Source organism: Cuculus canorus, chromosome 24 (assembly GCF_017976375.1).
Source record: "Cuculus canorus isolate bCucCan1 chromosome 24, bCucCan1.pri, whole genome shotgun sequence".
Taxonomy (NCBI): domain Eukaryota; kingdom Metazoa; phylum Chordata; class Aves; order Cuculiformes; family Cuculidae; genus Cuculus; species Cuculus canorus.
Window position 1 is genome coordinate 196899 of NC_071424.1, and position 23293 is coordinate 220191.

General features: G+C 45.4%; 1 protein-coding gene across 7 annotated transcripts; it reads left to right on the forward strand.

The window, feature by feature from the left end:
• Positions 1-2103: 2103 nt before the first annotated feature.
• ZC3H11A (zinc finger CCCH-type containing 11A) lies at positions 2104-23272 on the forward strand. 7 transcript variants are annotated; one of them, XM_054087325.1, is made up of 18 exons: positions 2104-2245; positions 4906-9008; positions 9551-9752; positions 9960-10079; positions 10864-10987; positions 11420-11623; positions 11950-12066; positions 13144-13224; positions 14969-15079; positions 15774-15836; positions 16096-16191; positions 16401-16469; positions 17423-17923; positions 18578-18648; positions 19301-19625; positions 19887-20056; positions 20882-20949; positions 21498-23272. In XM_054087325.1, exons 3-18 carry the CDS (start codon positions 9699-9701, stop codon positions 21760-21762), a joined length of 2439 nt encoding a protein of 812 aa, XP_053943300.1. In that variant the 5' UTR covers positions 2104-2245; positions 4906-9008; positions 9551-9698; the 3' UTR covers positions 21763-23272. The 7 variants fall into 7 exon arrangements, with proteins under 7 accessions (XP_053943300.1, XP_053943302.1, XP_053943303.1 ...); XM_054087327.1 differs by having other exon boundaries at positions 8956-9008; XM_054087328.1 differs by having other exon boundaries at positions 2151-2226; positions 8956-9008.
• Positions 23273-23293: the final 21 nt, after the last annotated feature.

Consider the following 23293-nt stretch of genomic DNA (forward strand, 5'->3'; position numbering starts at 1 on the left):
TGGGGTGGGGGAGAAGGGTAATGGTTTGGAATCAATAAAGCTTTGGCTGTTGAGCAGAAAAAATGCGCAAGTGCATCCAGAGAATAAAATGTGCCCACATGTAACTGTGACGTCCTCTGTGTGTCCACCAGCTTGTGAAATCAATTCCATGTCCTTTTCCAGTGCTGGATGAACGGCTGGGCTTCCCAAACAGAGCAAGGTGATGCATGGTGGAGGCTGTGGTCTCCGTCTCCCGGGGACTGACTTTGAACTGTGTCCTGGCTCTGGTCTGAGATGGTTTTGTCTCCATAGAGGCACTTTGCATGGACAAGTATGTGGAATTGGGGTCTGCAGGGAGGAAAGAGGGATGGGGCTCAAAAGGAGCTGTGCTGCTACATGCTCACCCCTTAGTTAGCATGGGATTTCTCTGTGTAAGCCTCACTGCTGAGAAGTAGGGGCTGGTTGCAGCCAGCATTTTGTTTCAAGCATGGCTTCTTCCATCTCCAAGCAAAGTCCAGAACTGGCTGTCAAGCACCATCCAAACCAGTGCTCCTGGGCTATGTGTTGAGTTGCCATTGAGCAAAGACCCTCCCTTATCACCCTCCTAGGCACTGTGTTTGTGGTACTTCTAAGGTGATGCATAGTGGAGGCTGTGGTCTCCATCTCCCGGGGACTGAGTTAGAGCTGTGTCCTGGCTCTGTTTTGAGATGATTTGGCCTCCATAGAGGTACTTTGCCTGGACAAGAAAGACAATGGGAAACTAAAGCAAATGGAGAAGGAAAGGGCAAAAAAAGCCACCTGAGCACTTTGTTCACAAGGCTCGCCCACCCTTGCTTCTGTCTTTTGACAACCATATCCTGGGCTGCATCCAAATCGTTGGGACCAGCAGGGTGAGTGAGTTCTGCCCCTCTACTTTGCTCTTGTGAGACCTTCCTTTGAGTCCTGTGTTCAGTTCTGGAATCCCCAACATAAGAATGATATGGATCTGTTGGAGTGAGTCTAGAGGAGGCCACAGAGATGATCCAAGGGCTGGAGCGTTGCCCATATGAGGACAGGCTGAGAGAGTTGGGGTTGTTCAGCCTGGAGAAGACAAAGTTGTGGGAAGACGTTAAAGCAGCTTCCAGGGGCTCCAGGAAAGCTGGGGAGGGACCTTTTACAGGGGCCTGGAGCAATAATGACATGAAAAGTAGTTCCTGTTATGAAAAAAAGGGGAATATTTTGATTCAAGCTAAAGTAAAATTTCATCTAAATAACTATATTTTTTGAAAGTTAGACAGAACGTTCTTCTGAGAGCATGGTTTTATTGCACACACTGTTTTTTCAGCCACTGTTCATCCTTTGGAGGTGACAACGTCTTGTGTTCAGTCTGATCTGTGCTGAGCAGAGGTCTCTTCTCTAATCCCCTCTGTCTGCAGCCTTTCCCCATCTCAAATGCCAGGTCAGGCAGGGCTGGAGCCAAAACTCCAAGTCAGCAGATTTGACTGCGAAGTTCATAACAACATTAAAATGAGTCCTTGGAAAAGAACAGAATATGCATAAGATTGCTGGGAGAATTTATCCATCTGTGCTTAAGTGGGAAATCTCTTCTGTCCCAGCTCTGGTCTGGCTGCACGATCGATGGAGATCTCTGCCTCATTGCCCAGGCTGATAAACGATGCCGCTTTCTAAAACTCCAAAACGAGCCTTAAAGGGTCTATTTGCCAGCATTTTCGGTAACAATAAGACGAGGGAGGACGTTTGAAGCTGAACGAGGGGAGATTGAAATGAGATCTTAGGAAGAAATGTTTTCCTGTAAGGGTGGGGAGGTTCTGGACAAGAGAAACCGTAGCTGCCCCATCCCCGGAGGGGTTCAAGGCCAGGTTGGATGGCGTTTAAGCCCCTGATCTGCTGGGAGATGTCCCTGCCCATGGCAGGGGGTATAACTGGATGGGCTTTGAGGCCCCTTCCAACCCAAATCAATCCATCATTCTACACCAGCCCGCTTTGTTTACGGGCACCACTCGCCCCGCTTCTGATCGCTCACTCCTCCACGGAGGCCCCGCCCTTCGCCGCTTTCAATAGACGGAAGTACGCCCCGACGAAGCCGCTCCGCCCGCCATCTTGGCAGCGGGCGACTTGCCGGTGCCCATCTATTGGGCGCCATCTTTGAGGCTGGCAGTGGCGGGGACGGCGCCGGCGGGTCGAGGCGAGGCGAAGCGAAGCGAAGCGAAGCGGCGGCGTTGTTGTTGTTGTTTCCCTTGGGGTTCGGTAAAGTCCCTCCTCGCCGGTAACTACAGCCGCTTGTAGGGGCGGGGGAATGGCTGCTTGGCCCGCCGCGGGGCCCTCCGCACCCCGCGGCGGGGAAGGCCGCGGGCCGGGCCCTCCCACCCGGTGTGCGCAGCCTCGGGGCTGGGGGGCCTGGGGGAGACTGTGCCCCAGCCTCGGGACTGGGGAGAGGGGCAGCTACCTCCCCGCGGTTTTCGGTACCAGCGAACCGTAGGGTGGGTTGGGGTGGAAGGAGTCTGAAAGCCCATCCAGTCCCACCCCTTGCCACGGGGAGGGACACCTCCCACTGGATCAGGGGGATCCAAGCCCCATACAACCTGGTCTTGGACCCCTCCGGGGATGGGGCAGCCACCACTGCTCTGGGCCAGGGCCTCCCCACCCTCACAGCAAAACATTTCTCCCTAAGATCTCATCTCAGTCTTCCCTCTTTCAGCTGAAAACCATTTCCCTCGTCCTATCCCTGTGCTCCCTGATCAAGAGCCCCTCCTCAGCTTTCCTGGAGCCCTTTTCACTACGCACTGGGAGCTGATCTAAGGTCTCCCCAGAGCCTTCTCTTCTCCAAGCTGAGCAATCCCAACTCTGTCAGCCTGTTCTCATAGCAGAGGTGCTCCAGTCCTCAGATCATCTCCATGGCCTCCTCTGGACTCATTTGAACAGTTCTATATCCTTCTTACATTGAGGATTCTAGAACTGGACACAGGACTCCAGGTGAGGTCTCTCCAGAGCAGAGTAGAGGGGAAGAATCCCCTCCATCTGCTGCAGCCTCCTGTTCCACACTCCTGCCCTTCCCATGGCCTTAGCCCTCCTGTGGGCCATCTGGTCCCAGTGGTCTCCAAGGGGAAGCAGAGTCCTTGGGCAAGCTCTGGAGGAATTCAGTTGCGCCAAGTGAAGATCTCAGTGCAGGTTCTTTACAAGCAGGCTTTATTTTTTGTTAAAACCTTGTAGCACTGGGTAGAATGCTGTAACGTAGTCATCTGACAAATTTCTCCCATGTTCCCCAAAGGAACTGCCTTCAAGATCTGACTAACTCTGGATGCACCAGGTCATCATCTTAATTTCTCCTTTAGGTTGTTTAAAACAATCCAATTGGTAATACTTGTTTTTTGTTTCTTATGAAATTGGATCTTAGAGGTTTCTGTTTTCTTATGTTGATCTTTATAATGAAAATGCAAAAGTGTTTTTTACTGTTGCAGGGATCTGTGTGGAGCCTACGGATTGTTCCCAGAACAATCAGTTCAGTGCAACGCTGCACTTGGAGATTGATTTCAAAATCAATCCTGTGTCATTTGATTGTATAAAAAAGATCTTCTAGGGGTAGGGAATTTTGAAAGGATTGTAGGCCCACCCCATGCTAAACTGATCAGGCTGGACAGTTAGGCTGAGTTTGTTGCTGGGTGACCCAGTGTTTGAGGAGGAAAAGTCATCCAGAGAAAACTTCCTCTTGCTGTCGTTTGTCACTAAAATGGCTCCCTTCCAAGTGGCTCCTTCCAGGGGAAATCGACTCTTTTTGAGATTTAATAAGACATTTAAGTGAGGAAGATGAATCATCATAGTAAATTGCTACTAGGCCTAAGCGCTGGCTTCAGAAACAGAAAAAGAGTGGTTTTAAGTATGCCTGTCTCCCCCCAGGTTAAGATGTAGCAGTTCTAGCAGTTCCCCTACTTCAGAATTGATTCCTGGTTACTGTTTGGACACCGAGGAGGAAAAGCAGGTGGACAGAGCAAATGATAGAGGAGTGCTACCCACTAGAAATATAGAGAAGAAGGGGTTATGTGTTAAAGGAAAGCCACTACATTAAAAACTGGTGCTATCTAAACATTTATTAAGGACCTGGGGGTACTGCTACACCTGCGTGTGCTGCAATCATGCCTGTTGCCACTCAACAAAAAAGAGCTTTCTTACTGAATGCAGCATATTAAAGCATGTGTTGTTGCCTGGAAGAAGAGCAAAGACTCGCATAGTATGGAATTTGGTATCTGTGCTTCACTTGGTGTGCTGTATCCAGGACAAAAAAACCCCCAAATCAGCTGTGCAAGCCAGGTGCTCACCTGGGGGTGGTGGTGCTTTGGTGACATCATTGTGAAGTCTGAGCGGTAACCCAGGGTGACAAGCACTGCTCTCTGAAGAGTTGGTGTCAGTGCTAGCTGTCTCTCTTTGAGAGCGGTTTTAGCAGTGGGAGATTGACCTATATTCACATTTCTTGCACTGGCAGTCACTACATGGTGGAGCCAGCTGTAAGAGGAGAAGGAGTGGATTACAGGTATCTCCAGGTAAGCTGGGGCTGTCAAAGAGGTTCACCATAGGTGTGGGTGGTACTGGTGCAGCCACTGCAGCTGCAGCAATAGCGTTTTTTGGAGAAGGCAGAGGGAGTTTTCTTCGTGAAAGCAATGCTGTCACAAGACTTTTGATGCCAGAAATTAGGACAAACATATCTGTTGCCTCAGACTTCTCAGTTGACCCTCAGTATACCTGGCACACTGCTTGCAATGTTTGGGGCAGGGCAGGGACTTGCCTTGGCACTCTTGTGTTGCAGCAATGCTTCCAGATTGTGGTGGTGCTGTTGGTAACCTGAAGTTCAGGAAGCGTTTCTGGATTTTTCTACTGTTCCATGAGACTTTTTGCCCCATGAAGGTGATGCATTGAGCTATTTCCTTTCAACAGACTGCCTAAGAGCCAGCCATGGTTTAACCTCTCCAGGCTTGGGTGTTCCCGTTCCACCTTTGCCTACCGAGCAGGTTCTCAGTGGGAGAAAAGGATATGAATCTTAGCCATGGGACCTGGACTCTCAACTATGTACTTCCGTGATGGAACTTGGACAGGAGAACACTCTTAGATAAACAGAGGTACAGTAAATTGTTTACTGAAGATGCTGTTTTTTGAGGCCAACTTATTAGACGTTCATACAGCTGGTGGCACCAGGCAGTCAGTTTCAATACATGGTGTGTGACTGTACAGCATTTTGGTGGATTTGGAGAAAGGGCAACACAAAAATACATATTTAACTGTTGCTATGCAGACCTTGAACCGATGACAGACATGTGTGGCAGTGATGACCCACGGGATATCTTTTGATACACTGTAGCAGCAGAGTCCCCCTCTTAGGAAACAGCAGCTCCCTCCCACTGGAGTTGCTAAAACTTCCACAGCAGGAAACGTCCTATAAGCACCAAGTTACCAACTGGATGTGTGGCTTTCCCTTAATCCCCTCACCCCTGCTTATCCAGAACCCAAGTATGGAAAGCCTGCTCTAAGGTCTCCCTGGAGCCTTCTCTTCTCCAGGGTGAACAAGCCCACTCTCTTAGCCTGACGTCATAGAGGAGATTGCTCCAGCCTTTGGATCATTTTTGTGGCCACCTCTAGACTCACTTCGACAGATCCATGTCCTTCCTGTGCTGAGGACTCCAGAACTGAACACAGGGCTTCAAGTGAGGTCCCAGCAGAGTGGAAGAATTCTCCAGAGGGAGAATCACCTCCCTGGTCCTGCTGACTGTGCTGCTCTGGATGCAGCTCTGGATACATTTGGCCTTCTGGGCTGTGAGTGCACACTGCTGGCTCATGTCTGGCTTTTCAGCCACTGTGGTCGCAATACAGGGAGGTCAGCCTTTCTGACCTTGGCAACACCTTTGCTGTAGATGGACCATAGTTCTCATCTGTTGACAGGTTTTCTATATCCAGAACCTCATACCTCTTGTGCTGGGGCACCTGGGAAGATGATCTGGGCAAGGAGGGCCTTCGCCCGCCACCCCAAGCATGGATTTTCCTGCATTCACTGTTTCCCTTTAGGCTATTTCCTCCAGCCTGGCGGGGGGAGGATGTAGTTGGTGTTGGTTTTCCACTGGTGGTGGTTAGTTTTTATATCTCAAGGAGGGCAGTATCTCTTTCTCAGCCTCCTTATGCTCCTTCCCCTTCCTCTAGTAGCTCTGCCACCATGCTGAGCGGATCCTTCCCCACACAACTCTTCTCATGACTACCATCCCTTGTCAGTCAAAGGCTCTGACACTGGTTCCTGGGTGGCTCCTCACTTTTGTGGGAGCTCTTTCTGGGTTGCCGTATTCATTCTGGTGGGTGGATACCACAGCCAAGCTCCTTCTGAGAGGGATGCTTCTATAATAATAGGAGTAAACTTCAATATTATACTTCAATAACACTTCTTTCATGCACTTTTCGGGGTGCAAAACAGTTTTGTTCCCTTCTTGCTCTTTGGTACAAGCAAAGGCAGGCCAGCAAGCTGGGAAGTTAGACATGGAGTAGGACTGTTTCTTCAGTGCCAAGAAAGACAAGCTTGTCAAACAGACCAGGCAGACTTCCAGTGTACTGTTTCTCTTCCCTTAGCCAAGGTGAGGTTTATGGCACTTTAGGGATGTTTTTCCTGACCCCTCGCTACCACATCTGTAATTATTTTTTTTTCCCAAAATTAATTCAAAATCGCTCAAACCAAAAAGTTTACTGGAGTTGAAGTGGTTAAAATTCATCTTCTGCTAGAGACTTGCTGAGCGCACCAGAGTTACTCATTTGTTTTCAGGGTCAGTTCTTTGGGGGTCACTTTGGTTTCTGTTTAGCACTCAGATTGACATGATCACTGATACCAGCTTAAAAAGGGGAAGTTGAGTTAACCTTTTTTTTAAATGAAAGGGCTTCTGTGGAGTTCAGAACTGAGTTTTTGAGGGGGTTTTGTGTTGTTTTGAAGTTCTCCTTTTTTTCCCCATTCCTTCAAGAAGATCCATTCAAATTCTGAACTGCTCTTGGAGTCTGCTCAGGAATACAGAGGGCAACAAGCAAAATACTGAGCTGCTTGAGCATCAAAAGAGCTAAACTTGAGGGGATTTCTTTTTTCCCCTTGTGGATTTACTAATGTTGCATTATACAGGTCTCTCGCTTCCTAGGAAAAAGAAATGCCATGAATTCATTCTGATTTGTCTTTGAATGCCTCTGCGCAGCAGTGGTTGTTAGTTGCCAACTATTTAAGCTTGTGTAAACTGCCAGAATCATCCTTGAAATTTAATTTGATGGTATTGGTGACGCATTTGGAAAAATAGTTCTTGTCAAAGTTCTGCCTGGAGGAGCTCCAGTAATTTTTAGAAGTAGAGGCACAGAAATCCATATGGCACCTGGTCTGGTTTTGAAGATGCTAAAAGTCAGAAGTGAACAGTGCCTTTGATACTGGAGGGGGAAGAAAACCTTGCAGTTAATGTCTGGTTTTATTCCCATTATCAAGCAGTCAAAAAATCACTGAGAACCCAACTTTTAATCTCTTTATTTTATTGGGAAAAATCTCTGAAAAAAAAAAAATTATCAAGCAAAATTCCTTAGTGTAAAAGGTCCAACCCTTTATTTTTAATTTGTGAGAATTACTTCATTAAGCTTTGTCCAAAAGAGTCAGAAATACTTTGCACTGAAATGTGCAGCGTTTTACAGGAAGGGGTCAGAATCACTTGAATTTGAACTTTATCTGGTCTGGTTGCAGGTTTTATGTATTTAGTATCTTTAAAAACAATTAAGCATATGACTTAAGTAGCTAAAATCTTAAGTAGGTAAAATCAAAGTATTTGACTCCACATCAAAAAAACCCTTTAGCCTGTGGTTAAAGGAAATCAGTTTCAGCTCTGGTGGCACCAAAAAATTATCAGTGGTTGAATTAAACCTAAGCCATCTTTCCCAGGCTTCCATGATCTTGCAGCCATAAATAATGACAGATACATGGATTAGGGCACAGCATGTGGTGGTAAACTTGTAGTATTTGATGTCAGAAGAAAAAAAATTACTCCCTAAAACCAACATAATTTAAAATTCTCAATATCGTGCAGCCATGCCACTCGCAAAGTGAGCATTTCCCTGCCTCTTCAAGCTTGCTGCATCCTCCTTTATGTGCTCTCCTCCTGCTGGTAATCAATTGCAGCTCCACGTGTCTGATCAGGGCTAAAAATTGTTCTCGTTATGGATCCAACACGACATATCCTGTGCACGCCTGTGTGTATAGATATGTTCATCCTCTGTGCCTGGACCGATGTGTGCCTATTTGTGTGCTCACCCCCGATCACTCATGTTATAAATCATCAGCCTCAAAGGCATTTTCATCAAAATATTATGTAGATCTTTCGGGTTTTTGCCAGTTCCCTCAAAAATGAGAGAGTTTATATGCAACTGTACATGGCAAATAGACAAAAATTCTAACTGTTACTATTACTCTGCCTGACTTTATTATCTCTTGCCCTCGGTGTGTGCATAAACATATATGTGTATGTCTATACAGATTTGTGTATTTATACACGCCAGTATGTTTTTGCTGCACAGGTAATAAAGGTGGGGGAAGGTTTTTGTGTTTTCTTAATAGGTGAAGAAATCCTGGAAGACCAGAAATTGCAACTTATTGAATTTTAAATTAGAGAAAAAAAAAAAAAACAAAAAAACAAACCAAATTGTCCGGCTGTGGAAGATGGATCCTCATTTTTGCAGCCCCTTTGAATCACAAGTTCATCTTTAAATGGGGTGTTTTGTTGCTTTTTTTGGGTTTTTTGAAGAGCTAACTAACCCTGGCTGTCTCCAGTCTGACAGTATTCAAATGGACTTGCTTCCTTCGTTAGTTATAAGATGTTTTAAAGTCCATCCTGTGTTTGAATTGTGGATGAGCAGTTCCCTTGGCAATGTGAGGAGGAAAATTCTTTCTACCCCTTTATTATTAATTCACGGATTCAGTGTTGGTTCGGCCTACAGGAGAAGTTAACTGGAGGGCTTTGAAGATCGACATCTTTGCTGAAGTTGTCCAGGTATGTCGACTTGATCTGTGGTGACTACAAAATTGTGTAATATGTCAGTGTATTTTATAGAAATTATCAGTAACCGCAGTTAATCGTTGACTGATAACTCAAATTATCATAGCATCATGGAATGGGTTGAGCTGGAAGGGACCTTGAAGCCCATCCAGTTCCAAGCCCTGCCATGAGTAGGGATACCTCCTGCTGGATCAGGTTGCTCCAAGCCCCATCCAGCCAGTCTTTGAACACATCCAGGGATGGAGCAGCCACCACTGCTGTGGGCAGCCTGGGCCAGGGCCACCCCACCCTCACATGAAAACATTTCTTCCTGAGATCTCATCTCAATCTCCCCTCTTTCAGCTTCAAACCATCCCCCCGTGTCCTGTCTCTGCCCTCCCTGACCAAGAGCCCCTCCCCAGAAGTTTGTTTTGGTATTGGGACAGTTTTTGTGCCCAGTTGATACAAGACATTGCCTCCCTAATTTGATTGAGAGAAAGTGGCTGTAAAAATGCTTATTACTTAATTATTTTTCACTTATTGCTCCCTTCCTTTAGGGTTACTTTTAAAAAGAAGATTTCACTGATCAAGCCAGTGGAAGACTTTCAGTCCAAGAAAGAGTGAAGCCAGCTTTTTGCAAGAGTGAAGGAAGTCCCTGCTGAGGGAACTCTTACAACCTGAGCTTGTTCTAAGAATTCGTCCATTATGTCTAACCAAGGAGATGACTGCTACTTCTATTTCTATTCCACATGTAACAAGGTGTGTTTGGGTTTCTTCTGCTTTGTTCTCTTTTTTTTTTCTTTTTCTTTTTTTTTTAAGAGAGGAGGGGAAAGAGTGGGAGGAAATGTACGGATTCCTTGTAACTTCACAAACAGTTAGATTTGGCTTCCAGTTCTAATAGCATGGAGAAGTTTTTTTGGCTGTACTGATTGATTTTCCTTTTTTTTGGCTTCCTTTCGGTTGCAGGGAGACAGCTGCGCCTTCCGCCACTGTGAAGCTGCTCTGGGGAATGAAACAGTCTGTACACTTTGGCAGGAAGGTCGCTGTTTCAGGAATATTTGCCGATTCAGACACATGGAAATTGATGTGAGTATTTGCCTAAAGAGTTCTCAATAGAGAATCAAACAGTTCTCAAACAAAGAATTTGTTCTCAGATTCAGCCACTGTAGGTGAACTGAACATATTTTCATGTGATAGATTTACTTGCTATGAAATGATACTGGTTTCTGTTACTGTGGGGGGGTAAAGGAAGTTGGGGGAAGAAAAATCAATGTCTTGGGTATATCTCAGCAGGAATTTTTTGTCTTAGGTGCTGACTTTATTTTCTTAACAGAGGCAAAAGCAGCCCCGTTGATCAGACTGCTTAAATGTGCTAGAGCAGGGTGTCACTAGACAGCCTGCAGAGGACAAGGCTGGATAATGGTCTGTCAGGTCTCTTCTATCCTAGCTTTCTTCAAACAATGTTCTAACCTCTTGGGATAGTACAGGGTAGAGAGACAAAAGATGGGAAGGAGCTAAGACTCTGAAAGGTAAAAGTCAGATAGATTTAACCCAGGCAATTGAAAGCATATTTCCTGCTGAATAACCTCAGGATTTTGCGTGTTGTGTTAGTTTAATACACTTTGAATTGATGCATGAGAGTGCCTGTCTTATCAAACTGAATGATGGGAAACCTAGGTAATAGGTGGTCATTGTGGCTTGTGCAAACTCTGTTTATATGCCCTGAAACGCTGTCAGTGATAGTTGACCTTCGGAACAGTGTTTCGGCACTGCAGTGTGATAGCCCTGTCTCTGGCGCAGTGTGAAACTATGTCTCTTGGCAAGTCTAAGGTGAGCATTACCACGAGCTTCTGTTTCTTTCTGTCTCCAGAAAAAGCGCAGTGAGATTCCTTGCTACTGGGAGAATCAGCCCATGGGCTGCCAGAAATCCAACTGTGCTTTTCACCACACAAAGGGACGTTATATTGATGGACTCTTCCTACCGCCAAGCAAAAGTGAGTTTCTTTTGGCCTCCTTTAAGTATTAAAGAATTAATTTTGCCTATTACTTTCAAGTGGGCACAATACAGTGGAAGGCATTAGGTACCCGTTCATCTGTGAGTACAGGGAGAAGGCTGCAGGCGTAGGCTCTTGGCTAAATGGAGTGTAATTCTGGTAATTTTTTCTTTCATGCTCAGCTTCTGTGTGCTTTGTGTGGTCTTTTCCCTGCAAGTTTCTTTCCCCTCGTTTAATCCTTTCAAGGTGGTGGGGTGGTGAGATTTATGTGTGAAGGGAAGCCATAGTGTAACCAGGTCTGGGGAACAGGAAACTAGAAATTCAGTAGCCAGATTGGTTACCTGCCTTATCGACCATGTCTACACAGTGAGTGCAGTGTTGGGGTCAAAGTTCTAAATAGCCGAGTTACAGATGATCTTCCTCTTCATGTAGCTACGCTTCTAAGTCCACCTGAGTCTGTAGAGGATGATATGAAAATGGCTCAGATGTCACTGCCGCAGAACAAACTTTCTGTCCAGTCAAATCCCTCTCCACAGCTGAGAGGGGTGATGAAAGTGGAAAACTCAGAGAACGTCCCTAGTCCTACACATCCTCCTGTTGTAATCAACGCTGCAGATGATGATGAAGATGATGATGGTGAGCATTTTTTCACTCCTTGAAGGCATTTCCACTGTAAGTGACTGCATAAATCACAATATCTGACCTGCGTAGTGGTTAAAGCTACAGATGAGTCTGGAGTCCTAAATATTTTTATCCAGGTGTAGCTCTTGTACTTACATGAGTTTATCAAGTCAATATAGCTGTTAAAAAATCCTTCAGTAAACATTTGTTTGTGTTTCTGGTTAAGAATACAAACAGAATACAGAATGTGGACTGAAATACTGTTGCATGAGATACATAAACATGATGAATGTTATCTAATCCCTACTGCATAACTGCATAGGTTTATTTTTGCCTTTCAGACCAGCTTTCTGAAGAAGGAGATGAAACTAAAACACCTGTCCAGCAACCAACTACAGAATCCCACAATGGATTGCGGATGATTTCCACTAAGAAATCCAATGCTAGTACAAAGCAAGGTATTCTAATAACTGTAGTAGGATGGATTGGAAGAAGAATTTGACAAGTCAATCTGTTATAAAAATATGATAGAACACAGAGGGGTCGGATGGAGTTAGTTATTTCCGTGACCTCATTCCTGTCTAATGCTGTCATATGTCCCTTGAAAAAAACGGAGCCACAGAGTGGAGTTCAAAATGTTTTTATAAATACATTAGCAGCAAAAGGACAGCTAAAGAGAATCTCCCTCCTTATTGGATGCAGCGGGAAACAAAGTGACAAAGAGTGGGGAAAAGGCTGAGGTACTTAATTCCTTCTTTGCTTCAGTCTTTAATAGTCAGGCCAGTTGTTTTCAGGGTACCCAGCCCCGTGAGCTGTAAGACAGGCACAGGGACCAGAATGGAGTTCTCATAGTCTAAGAAGAAATGGTTACTGACCTGCTACACCCCTTAGACACACACAGGTCTATGGAGCTGGATGGGATCCACCTGGGCTGGTCTCTTCTCCCAAGTGACAAGTGACAGGGTGAGAGGAAATGGCCTCAAGTTGTGCCAGAGGAGGTTTAGACTGGATATTGGGGAAAAATTCTTCCCCAAGACAGCTTTCAAGTACTGGAAGAGGCTGCCCAGGGCAGTGTGGTGGAGTCCCCATCCCTGGAGGAATTTAAAAGCCCTGTAGATGTGGTGCTGAGTAACAGGGCTTATTGGTGGCCTGGCAGTGTGAGGTTTACAGTTGGATCTGAAATGTCTTTTCCAACTTCAGTGGGCTAATGATTTTGTGATTAAATGCCTGCAGCTGTGTGTCCTTTCAAACATTGTGGAAAGCTATGTCTAATGGTAGAGGAATCTAATATCACGTAGATGGATTAAAATGCTTAAAACTGTAGGTTTTGCCATGAAGGGTGGGAGGAGGAGTGAAGAAAGGTACAAGTTACTTACCAGAATACCATCCTATGGCGCTTTTTACTTGTGGGGAGTTTTCACAGGATTTATTTGAAATACTTCAGAAAGGTTCTAAGCCACAAGAAGTCTAGGGGGGTCTGTGCTCTTCAGCCAGTGCCTTTAAGCCTCATTTCATTGACTGGTTTGTGTTTTCAGATGACAATTTAAATTTTGGAATAAAAACACTTGAAGAAATCAAATTGAAGAAACTGAAGGAAAAAACAAAAAAACAAGGTGGTGAGTTAATATTCCCACTTTCCTGTCCTTCTGCCTTTTGTTCATCTTCACCTTTCTTTTTTTTCCCGCTGTTAACACCTGGATTATTGGCTGTAATCGTAGAATAGTTAGGGTTAGAAGGGACCTTAAAGATCATCTAGTTCCAACGCCCCTGCTATGGGCAGGGACATCCCGCTAAATCAGGCGGCTCAAGGCCCCGTCCAACCTGACCTTGAACATCTCCAGGGATGGGGCAGCCACAGCTTCACTGGGCAACCTGTTCCACTGTCTCACCACTCTCATAGTGAAGACATTCTTCCTAATGTCTACTCTAAATCTGCCCCTCTCCAGTTTGTACCCGTTCCCCCTTGTCCTATCACCACATGCCTTTATGAATAGCCCCTCTCCAGCTTTCCTGTTGGCTCCCTTCAAGTACTGTAAGGTCGCTATAAGATCCCCTCTGAGCCTTCTCTTCTCCAGGCTGAACAAGACCAACTCTCTCAGCCTGTCCTCATATGGAATGTGCTCCAGCCCTCCAATCATCTTTGTAGCCCTCCTCTGGACCCGTTCCAACAGTTCCACCTCTTTCTTACTTTGAGGATTCCAGAACGGGACACAGGACTCCAGATGAGGTCTCACAAGAGAGGAAAAGAGGGGCAGAATCACTTCCCTCGACCTGCTGGCCACACTTCTTTTGATACAGCCCAGGATGTGGTTGGCCTTCTGGGCTGCGAGCGCACATTGCCGGCTCATATCGAGCTTCTCATCGACCAGCACCCCCAAGTCCTTCTCTGCAGGGCTGCTCTCAATCACATCATTCCCCATCGTGTACTGAAAATGAGGATTTCCCTGACCCAGGTGTATGACCTTACACTTGGACTTGTTGAACCTCATGAGATTCTCACAGTCCCACTTGTCCAGTCTGTCCAGGTCCCTCTGGATGACATCCCATCCTTCCAGTGTGGCAACTACACCACTCAGCTTGGTGTCATCTGCAAACTTGCTGAGGGTGCACTCAATCTCTCTGTCAATATCATTGATAAAGATACTAAACAGCACCAGTCCCAGTATGGACCCCTGAGGGACACCACTCAGCATGGATCTCCATCTGGACTTTGAGCCGTTGACCACTACTCTTCAAATACGATCATCTAACCAGTTTCTTATCCACCAAACCATCCACCCATCAAATCCATATCTCTCCAATTTAGAGAGAAGGATGTTGTGGGGGACCGTGTCAAAGGGTTTACAGAAGTCTAGATAGGTCACATCTGTCGGTTTGCCCGTGTCCACTGCTGCGGTTACCCCATCATAGAAAGCCACTAAGTTGGTCATACAGGATTTGCCCCCAGTGAAGCCTTTCTGGCTGCCATTAATCGCCTCTGTGTCCTCCATGTGCTTTAGCATAGCTTCTAGGAGGATATGTTCCATTCTCAGTGGATACAATTATTTGCAAAAAAAGGGTATTTTCTTGCACTGTTGGGTTCAGGCTGAGAGGTGATCACAGCTGAGAGCTGCTTGAGGGACAGGCTTCTATGTTTAGCTGATGCCCACAATCTGCTTTGGCACGCAGACTCAAACAGCTGGTAGTCTAGATTGAAATTCCAAGGGCAGATCGGAGGGAAATTGCTCATCTTTCTTACTTCCAGGCACTGGGGATTGTGTTTGACAGTAATGAATAACTGATGGGTTTGGACTTGGATAGTTCTGTTTCGGTTGGTTTTTCTTTTCCTCAACATCCTTGTGTTTTGCTTGCTCTGATCAGAAGGTCCTTCAGGAGTTTCTGTTCATCCACTCCAATCTCAGACTATTCCTGTGCCAGAAAAGGAAAACGTACGGACAGTAGTGAGAACCGTGACACTGTCTACAAAGCAAGGTAACAGCGAGTGCTGTTTTTTCCATTTCATGGCTCCTAAACCGAAAGGTTAAGTAATAATTAAGGTAATTCAGACACATTAGGCTGCCAGTGCTGCTTTTTCTAACTAAACCCGTGCTTTTATGCTGAAAATCCTTGGTTGTAGTGGAAAAATATACAATTTGTAGGTGCATTGTATTGCAATAAAAGATCAAGAATTGGGTTTTTTTCAGCCTAACCTTAAGCCATAGCTGATTGTGTGTTATCACCATTCTATATCTCAGATATGCTTAATTGGACTTTTATGTTCCTGAAGTTGAGTGAAATCTGTGAATGAGCTGATGTGTTGACAGTGTATGACAGAATTCGCATTTGGGTTAAATGCAGTGGTGTCAGAGAGAGGGGCTAATGCCCAAGCAAGTGTTATTGTGCAAAGAAGGAGATAACTGAAAAACAAGGGAGTAGTGAGAGGAAAGACCCATAGATGGTGCTACTGTACAGTAGTGTGATATGAATGTGTAGAAATGGTGGTGTTTGCATCTGCACAAATTCCTTTTACAGGCAAAATACATATAGAACCTGTTCTACTCGTAGTCATTTGTGTTATGTGGTTTGGCTACCAAAAGAGGGTCTTTTTTGGGGATTTGGGCTAAGAGGACAATGTTTTTACTGGCTGCTGGTTTCTGTGCAGTGAAGAGATTATCCTTTGTTTTAGGAGAGGAGCCTATGATTCGACTGAATCTTGCAGAGAGACTGGGAAAACGGAAAGCCTCCATAGGTAGGAGCCTCTTGTGAGTTCCTATTGGGGTGCCCTCATCTAAACATGACTATTTGTAAGAGTATTTTTGCTATGTAGGGGAGGAATATATATTTTGGCAGAGATTGGTGTTGACTGCAGAAATGGCAAACTTGTTCGTGACCAAAATAAAAATATAAGAAAATATACCTGAAAGAACTGAAGTTTGTGGCTGGCTGTTCTAAAATCCTCCTCCAGAGATATGTTCTTCAGGTATTTTTTGGTTTCTCTTTTTCTGAAGCTGGTAAGAGTGTTATTCCACTGAAGCGCAACCTTACGGAAAGGCTGGGGAAGAAGATAGAGATTCTGGAAAACACTGAAAGAGCACCAAAGAGAGGTACAGCTGCTAAACACACATGTGGATTTGATGCACAGATTCTCTGTTTAGGCTTTCTGTTTGATCCTTTCTTTTAATGCTTCTTTTTGCGTGTTGGTTGAAGGCTCAAGGTGACTTTGAATCCCAGTGATCTTCTGTCTCATGTTGAAATGTGAACACAAATTTCAGATTTATGCAGTCTCCCTAACTTTTTCTGTTCTGTCTTGTAGTTCAAGTCCCAAAGTCACTGAAGGAGAGGTTAGGATTGCCCTCTGAACAGAGCCATACAGAGACAGGTAGTAAGTGGATAATTCCTCCCTATAAGAGTGGAGAGACACTGGCAGAGGTTGCCCAGGGAAGCTGTGGCTGCCTCATCCCTGGAGGTGTTCAAGGCCAGGTTGGATGGGACTTTGGGCAGCCTGGTCTAGTGGGATGTGTCCCTGCCCATGGCAGGGTGGTTGGCACTGGATGAACTCTAAGGTCCCTTCCAACCTAAACTATTCTATGATTAATTAACTACGCCTTCCCTTTTTTTTTTTTTCTTCCCATGAACTTCCATACAGACCTAAAAGTTAATTTAAAAACCTGCCTGATTGCTGTTGCTTGCGTGCTGATGCTATCCTGATGGCTGCTGTCAGAAATCTGGCTGGGAGGGGGGTGTTTTCCACTTGTGCCTCATCCGGGTTCCATGCTCCTGCTGAGAACCGTTAGAAGCCACAGAATGCTTATGCACAAATGGAAGAGAACCACTGCCAAGAGCAGGAGTTTCAGGTGCTGACAGAGAGAGATAGTCTGAGAAAGTAACCAAATAAATTAGACTTAATGACTTTTGTGTTGCAACTCTCTCTGCACAGCAAAAATGGAAGTGACATAAAGCAGGAGAAGCATAGTGTGCCCAACCATACTATCCTAAGATGTGTTCTTGGGAAGACACATAGAATGGTTTCGGTTGGATGGGACCATTAAAGCTCACAGGCAGGGCACTTCCCACTGGATCAGGGGTCTCAAAGCCCCATACAACCTGGCCTTGAACACGTCCAGGGATGGGGCAGCCACCGCTGCTCTATGCAACCTGGGTCAGGGCCACCACACCCTCACAGGAAAAAGTTTCTTCCTAAGATCTCATCTCAGTCTCCCTCTTACAGCTTAAAACCTTTTCCCCCTCATCCTATCACTTAAACCTAGTTTTCCTTAGTATTGTGACAAATCTTGGAGACTAAATGTTGGTTCTTCTCTTTTTTGATGGTGACAGAGAAGGCTGCTAAGCCAACTGGAGAGATCCATGTGAAAACACTGGAGGAAATCCGTATTGAGAGAGCGAATCAGAGACGAGGAGAAGCTCCAGCTAAATCCCAAGCTGAAGGACGTTGTAAAACAGAAGATCCCAGCTCAGGGGCAAGACCTTCCCCTGCAGTTCGCATCAAAACTTTCTCAGGAGCTCTGGCTGAAAAAAACCACAAGCGATTTGAAGAAGAGAAGCAAAAACCAGATGAGTTTCCTACCAAGAGGAAAGCCGAGAGTGAGCCCAAGAAGCAGAGCCTATTTGCTCCATCTCTACCCAGCAAAGTGTTCCTGGCAGAGCTGGGAGGTAAAGCCAAGCCAATAGGAGAAGTGCGTGTTAAAACCCTGGAAGAAATCAAGCAGGAGAAAGCTCTGCGGATGCAGCAGAGTGGAGGAAATGTGCCAGCTCCACCAGCACAACCTGAACCTGCTCCAGCAGGGAGGAGATTGTTACGGATCACAAAGCTAATAGGTAATAAGATGGTTTAGTACCAACCCTGGCAAAGTGCTTCCTCTATCAAACAAATTCGGTTTGCTCAGGATTCACTTTGCTTGTTCTTCCTGTGTATACCAGAGGGTAAAAGAGTTGAAGGCTACAAAGTCAGAAGGCAAGAAAATGCCACAATAGGCAACCATATTATTTTCCATTAACTACATGATAGTTTTCTATATTTCCTGCTGGAAAAATTAATTCATTGAGAAGCTTTGTAATCTAATTGGTCTCTTCTGTTTTTTCTGCTACCTGTTTTTGTGGCATGAGGTCTTCCCTCTGGTGAATCCAATTTTACCTTCCTTTTTGGCATGCATATTGTTTAACTTCTATTATTGATTGAATATATTGTATACATGTTTGCAAAGTGTGCAGCAGCTTCCCAGTGCGAGAGCTGGTTTTTGTCAAAACTGACACAGTAATAAAGATCTCATTGTTAAGATTGTGAGCCATGTAAAAAGAGAGAGTGCAATCGAGAGAAAGAGAGCTGTACTGCTGCATGGATAGTTTACTGCAGCTTTGCCCTCTGTCTCATTATTAGACATGAGGAAATAAACACACCAAGGACACAGAGGCAACCAGGTTTCTTTATTTCTGCTATTGACAAAATGGTTTTCTTTTTTCCTTGTTTTAAAGCACCTGGAAGAGAAGAGAAGAAGGTAGTAGAATTGAGCAAACCTGCCAAAGCTGTCTCTGCACCAGCGGAGGTGAGTGAAGACACACACGTATCCACACTGTTCCTGATCGATTTTGTCATGCTTGGTTTGTACCTCACTGCACGCTTCCAGTCTGAGCATGTTTCTACTTTTCCGCGTTCAGACAGCACTGCGGTGAAGTCAGTCCTGTCCCTTTCAGTAGCATTTCCAGAGAACTTTGTAATCCTGAAGCTTTGAATTAATCTCATTATACCTGACAGTGAATAAGAAACCACATTGGCACCAGCTAAAATCTGCACAGTTAGTATGGAGGGAATGTTTTTGTAATCCTGAGGTTAAGTATTTGAAGAGAAAAGCCTAGAGCTTTGTATTCGAGGAAATCTCTCAGCGAATGCTGTGTTGGGAAGTCTGTGTGATTTTCTGGTGCTTAATAAGAATGTCATAGATTACAGCTAGAGTCTTCTGCTCTATTAAAGAAGCTTGCAGTGTTGGGAGTTTCAGGCTCTTCAAACAGTATTTCCATAGCAAAACATGAATCTTGTTAACAGGCAATGTTTTTTTTTGTGGAACAAATGTCGGATCTGAATGGAATTAACACACTCAGTTCCACACGGAGCCATTTCAGAGCAACCGCCACTCACATTTTCTTAATGATATCTCCAAAGGCTGTTGTCCTACTAAGCCTCCTTTTGTTTCTTTCCAGCCCTCTGATCAGAGAGCAACTATTACCAAAGTTCAAGTGAAGAGCCTGGAAGAGATAATGAGGGAGAAGCGGCAACTGAAACGACACCAAGAAGAGACACTTCAGAAGGAAGCAACTGCTGTGCCATCTCCTGTTGAAAAGGCAAACAATGATAAAACTCCAGCATTGGCAAGTCCTGAATCCACCGTGGTTTCAGGGTCAGATCGTCCACCTGCCAAGCGGGCATTGGTGAAATCTCCAGAAGATGGGGTGGAAAGCCCAGGAAAGGATGCTGCTGTGTCATCAGGGGAGCAGGCAGTGCAACATCTGGAACAGAAAGCTAAAAGTAAGTGTCCAGGGTATGTTAGAATCACTTTAGGTCATGTTTTGAAAGCAGTGCAAAAGATGACAATTGCAACATTGTGACTCTGGCTCCTTTTGGTTGCTTTTTTGCTCTTTTTTACCACGTGTTGGAGAACAGAGTTCACTGTGCGGAAGATACTGCTGAGCTCTGGGAAATGGCAGTGTAATTGTGCTGGGCAAACCATTTAACTAGAAGGATTGTGGGACTGTTAAGAGAACCTGTCCTCTCTTCCTTTTACTCCAGTCAAATCTAAGGTGTGCCTGAAGCCTTCGGATGGGAAAGCCAGCTTCCCCACCAAGCAAGCGCTGAAACGCAAGTCAGTGGAGAGTCATCCCTCGGCTGTGGCGGCTGTGAAACCCCTGAATGCAACTGGTGAAGACATGAAGGAGCCTTCCACTAAAAAAGCAGCTGTGGTAAGGACAGTGGCTGAGGTAGCAGTGGGTCCCTAGTAACATGTATGTCCAGTTGTTACTCTCCTTTTGAAGAAAAAATTGAAAACTGGCGTGTTCTACAGGTCTGGGTTCCCTTTTAAATCCAGAAGTGCTCTGCAGGATGATTGTAGTACCTGTCTGCTTTTTACTAGGTGAATAGCAGCGTTTATCTAATTCTCTGCTATGATTTCATAGCATCATGGAATGGTTTGGGTTGGAAGGGACCTCAAAGCCCATCCAGTTCCAACCCCATGCCATTGGCAGGGACACCTCCCACTGCATTAGGTTGCTCCAAGCCCCATCCAACCTGGCCTTGAACCCCTCCAGGGATGGGGCAGCCACCTGGGCCAGGGCCTCCCCTCCCTCACCGCAAAACATTTCTTCCCAAGATCTCATCTCAATCTCCCCTCTTGCAGCTGAAAATTGTTCCCCCTTGGTCCTCTCTCTGCACTCCCTGATCAAGAGCCTCTCCCCAGCTTTCCTGGAGCCCCTTTCAGTCCTGGAAGCTGCTCTAAGGTCTCCCCAGAGCCTTCTCTTCTCCAGGCTGAACAACCCTGACTTTCTCAGCCTGTGCTCATATGCGACCTTGTATTTCTCTGTGGTGTGAAGGATTTTGTCCATTAATGCTGTGTTCCTAAACACACAAAGTCATTGCTAAACTTCAAGTGAATATTAACTTTTCTTCAGGAGTGCCCTGTGCTGTATTTTGTTTGAGACATGGCAGTGCCAGAGAAGAAACAGTGGAGGAAGAATCTGCTAAGAAGTGTTTTATCTGTGTATCATAAAAACTGTCCTGTTTCTTCCTAGGCTGTTGTTCCTGCTTTGACAGAGGACAGCCCAATCTCTATACCTCAGAGAGAAAAAAGCAAAGCCAGGTAACCACCACAACTCATTCTTTTTCTTGATCAGCCTGTCTTTCGCAGGAAACATAAGAGCTTTTTCACTTGTGGAAAAACTAGAGGTTTGAGCTAATTAATGCTTAAATCCAACAAAGGAACAGTTAATCTGAAATAATTTTCTAGCAGCTGGCAGGAATGTTTATTTAGATCCTTTTCTTAAAATGCTGCAAGCAGGTACAGCTTTTCAGTGACTCCTTGGGTTTTTTTGAATGCCTGCAGGAGTTTACTACTTAACCTTTCTACAGTCCAATTTGTAAAGGTGGACAAATCTGGCTACAAAACCCAAACCTTCTTTGCCAGACCCCGGGTGCTCTATCGGTATGGATAAATCCCCACATAAGAAATGTCCCTGCTGGTACATTTGACTCTAAAAGTAGCCCTGGATTAACTGAATTAACAAATCCCCACGTAAGATTGAGGCATAGGAGGGATTAACAACAGTTTTAAGAGCTGGTTTGCAGAAAACATCTCTTCGGTTCAAGGCATGTCATACACTGATATGTTCTCTTTCTTGTTCTTCCAAGTCTGGAACTGCATGTTGGAAGCCAGGCCGACTCTGTGGCACAGTCAGAGGTATCGAGCTCAACTTCATCCCCTTCCCAAGCAGCTGTAAAAACGCACCGGCCGAGCTCCACCGGGGCTGGGAAAGCCCCCTTGTCTGTAGAAGATGACTTTGAGAAGCTTATTTGGGAAATCTCAGGAGGCAAACTTGAAGCAGAAATTGATCTTGACCCAGGGAAGGATGAGGATGACCTCCTCCTGGAACTTTCTGAAATGATTGACAGCTGAACTGCATAGTCTTATTAAAGGTTAAAAAAAAACCAAACCGTTTATTTTGTTGGGTTCCCAAGATGATTCTTTTTTTCTGAGGCTTTGCAATGAATCTTAAAGCACAGTTGAACTGTATCTGCACTCAGTTGTCCTAAATTTCCCTGCTGGTCGGAGTCACGGTCCTGCGCATCCATTCTGCATCCATCGGTGACTACTTTTGACATTGAGAAGACAAAGCACTTGTTTATTTTTGGACAGAGACATGCCCACCTACAAACCATGGCAGTTATGAACTGATGTGCTGACTCAGTGAAGGCTTCAAGCTCCTCCCTTCCTCTCCCACTCTTGTCAAAACTCAATGTTCATCGCCTTTCAAAGCTTCGATATTCTCATTTCTCGGACAGTTGATATGTAAAGCCTGGAGTTACTATGTCAACTCTTGAGTCTTATTTATGTACACTCGCATTTTGACTTTCATCTTTTAGGTTAACAGTGAAAATGCTGGGGTGGGAGGGAATGGAATTACTCCAGTATTTTGGACCAAACGTGCTGCCAAGGGTGGTGGTTTGGGTTGGTCCATCCGTCCTTACTCAGGATGATAGAGAAGCAGTGTGAAGAGCAGCGGCTGTGCAGTACAGCCAGAATATCCTACTCTTGTGTTGTACCAGGGCGGGGGTTGTAGCTTTTTCCTGATGTGAACTGGATTCCGAGAAGGCAGTTGGGATTCTTCTCCTGCTGTCATGTGAATCGGTTTAAGTGCCTCTCTGCTCCAGAAATTGCTTCTTGGTGCTGCTGGCTCTTCTTCTGCCAACCCACAGGGGAGCATGTGCCCAGTATGGTGATCTTGCAACCTCTTGGGGAACACTCCACCCATCACCAAAGCTGAGCTCTGGCTGGAACCACACGTGGGAGGTCTCTGCTCTGCCCTGGCGTGTGCACGCAGTCTGAAATTGTGATGCAGCTGAGCCCATGGTGTGTTGTGTTCCCTGCCACCAGCCATCGTTTTCCCTAGCAGCCATATTTTGAATTATTTTCTTATGTTTTTGAAGAAATTCAGTCTTTTCCTGCTATGATTTGTGAGGCCATAGGGGCCCTTAAGCAGAGAGAAAAATTAATTCTTGGGAGTTGACTGTAAATACGTTCTCTTTGGAAGAAATGCTTGTGTACTTTGAGAATCCACTGCAACGTCTTCATTCCTAGAGGAAAGAGTTGAATAAAAAATGTACAGTTGTGGCTCTGGAAGGGTCACCTAGCCCCTTGATCCTGCTGAAAGACTTTATCCTGGTGAGACTTCTGCCGGCATCCATCGCTCGCATGCAGACGGGAGTGACCTTGGCACAGAGGATTTGCGTGCAAGGGCAGTTTGCTTCACTCTCCTCCGCTTCCGTCGCTGGCCTTTACCACTCCAGGCCCAGGCTCTGCCAGTGGAGATGGGATTTGGTGTGCGCCGTGGTTTCTGTACACATTTTATTCTTCCATTTTATATTTGTATTCTATTTAAGGTATTGTATTAAACATAGTCTGGCCACCTCTGCCTTGCCAGGAGTTG

Excerpts from the sequence above, each read along its gene's own strand:
- ZC3H11A (XM_054087325.1), top strand. The coding sequence starts at position 9,699 with ATGTCTAACCAAGGAGATGACTGCTACTTCTATTTCTATTCCACATGT. Across the intron at positions 15,080-15,773 it reads GACACTGTCTACAAAGCAAG|GAGAGGAGCCTATGATTCGA; the intron begins GTAACAGCGAGT and ends CCTTTGTTTTAG. Across the intron at positions 20,950-21,497 it reads AGAGAAAAAAGCAAAGCCAG|TCTGGAACTGCATGTTGGAA; the intron begins GTAACCACCACA and ends TGTTCTTCCAAG.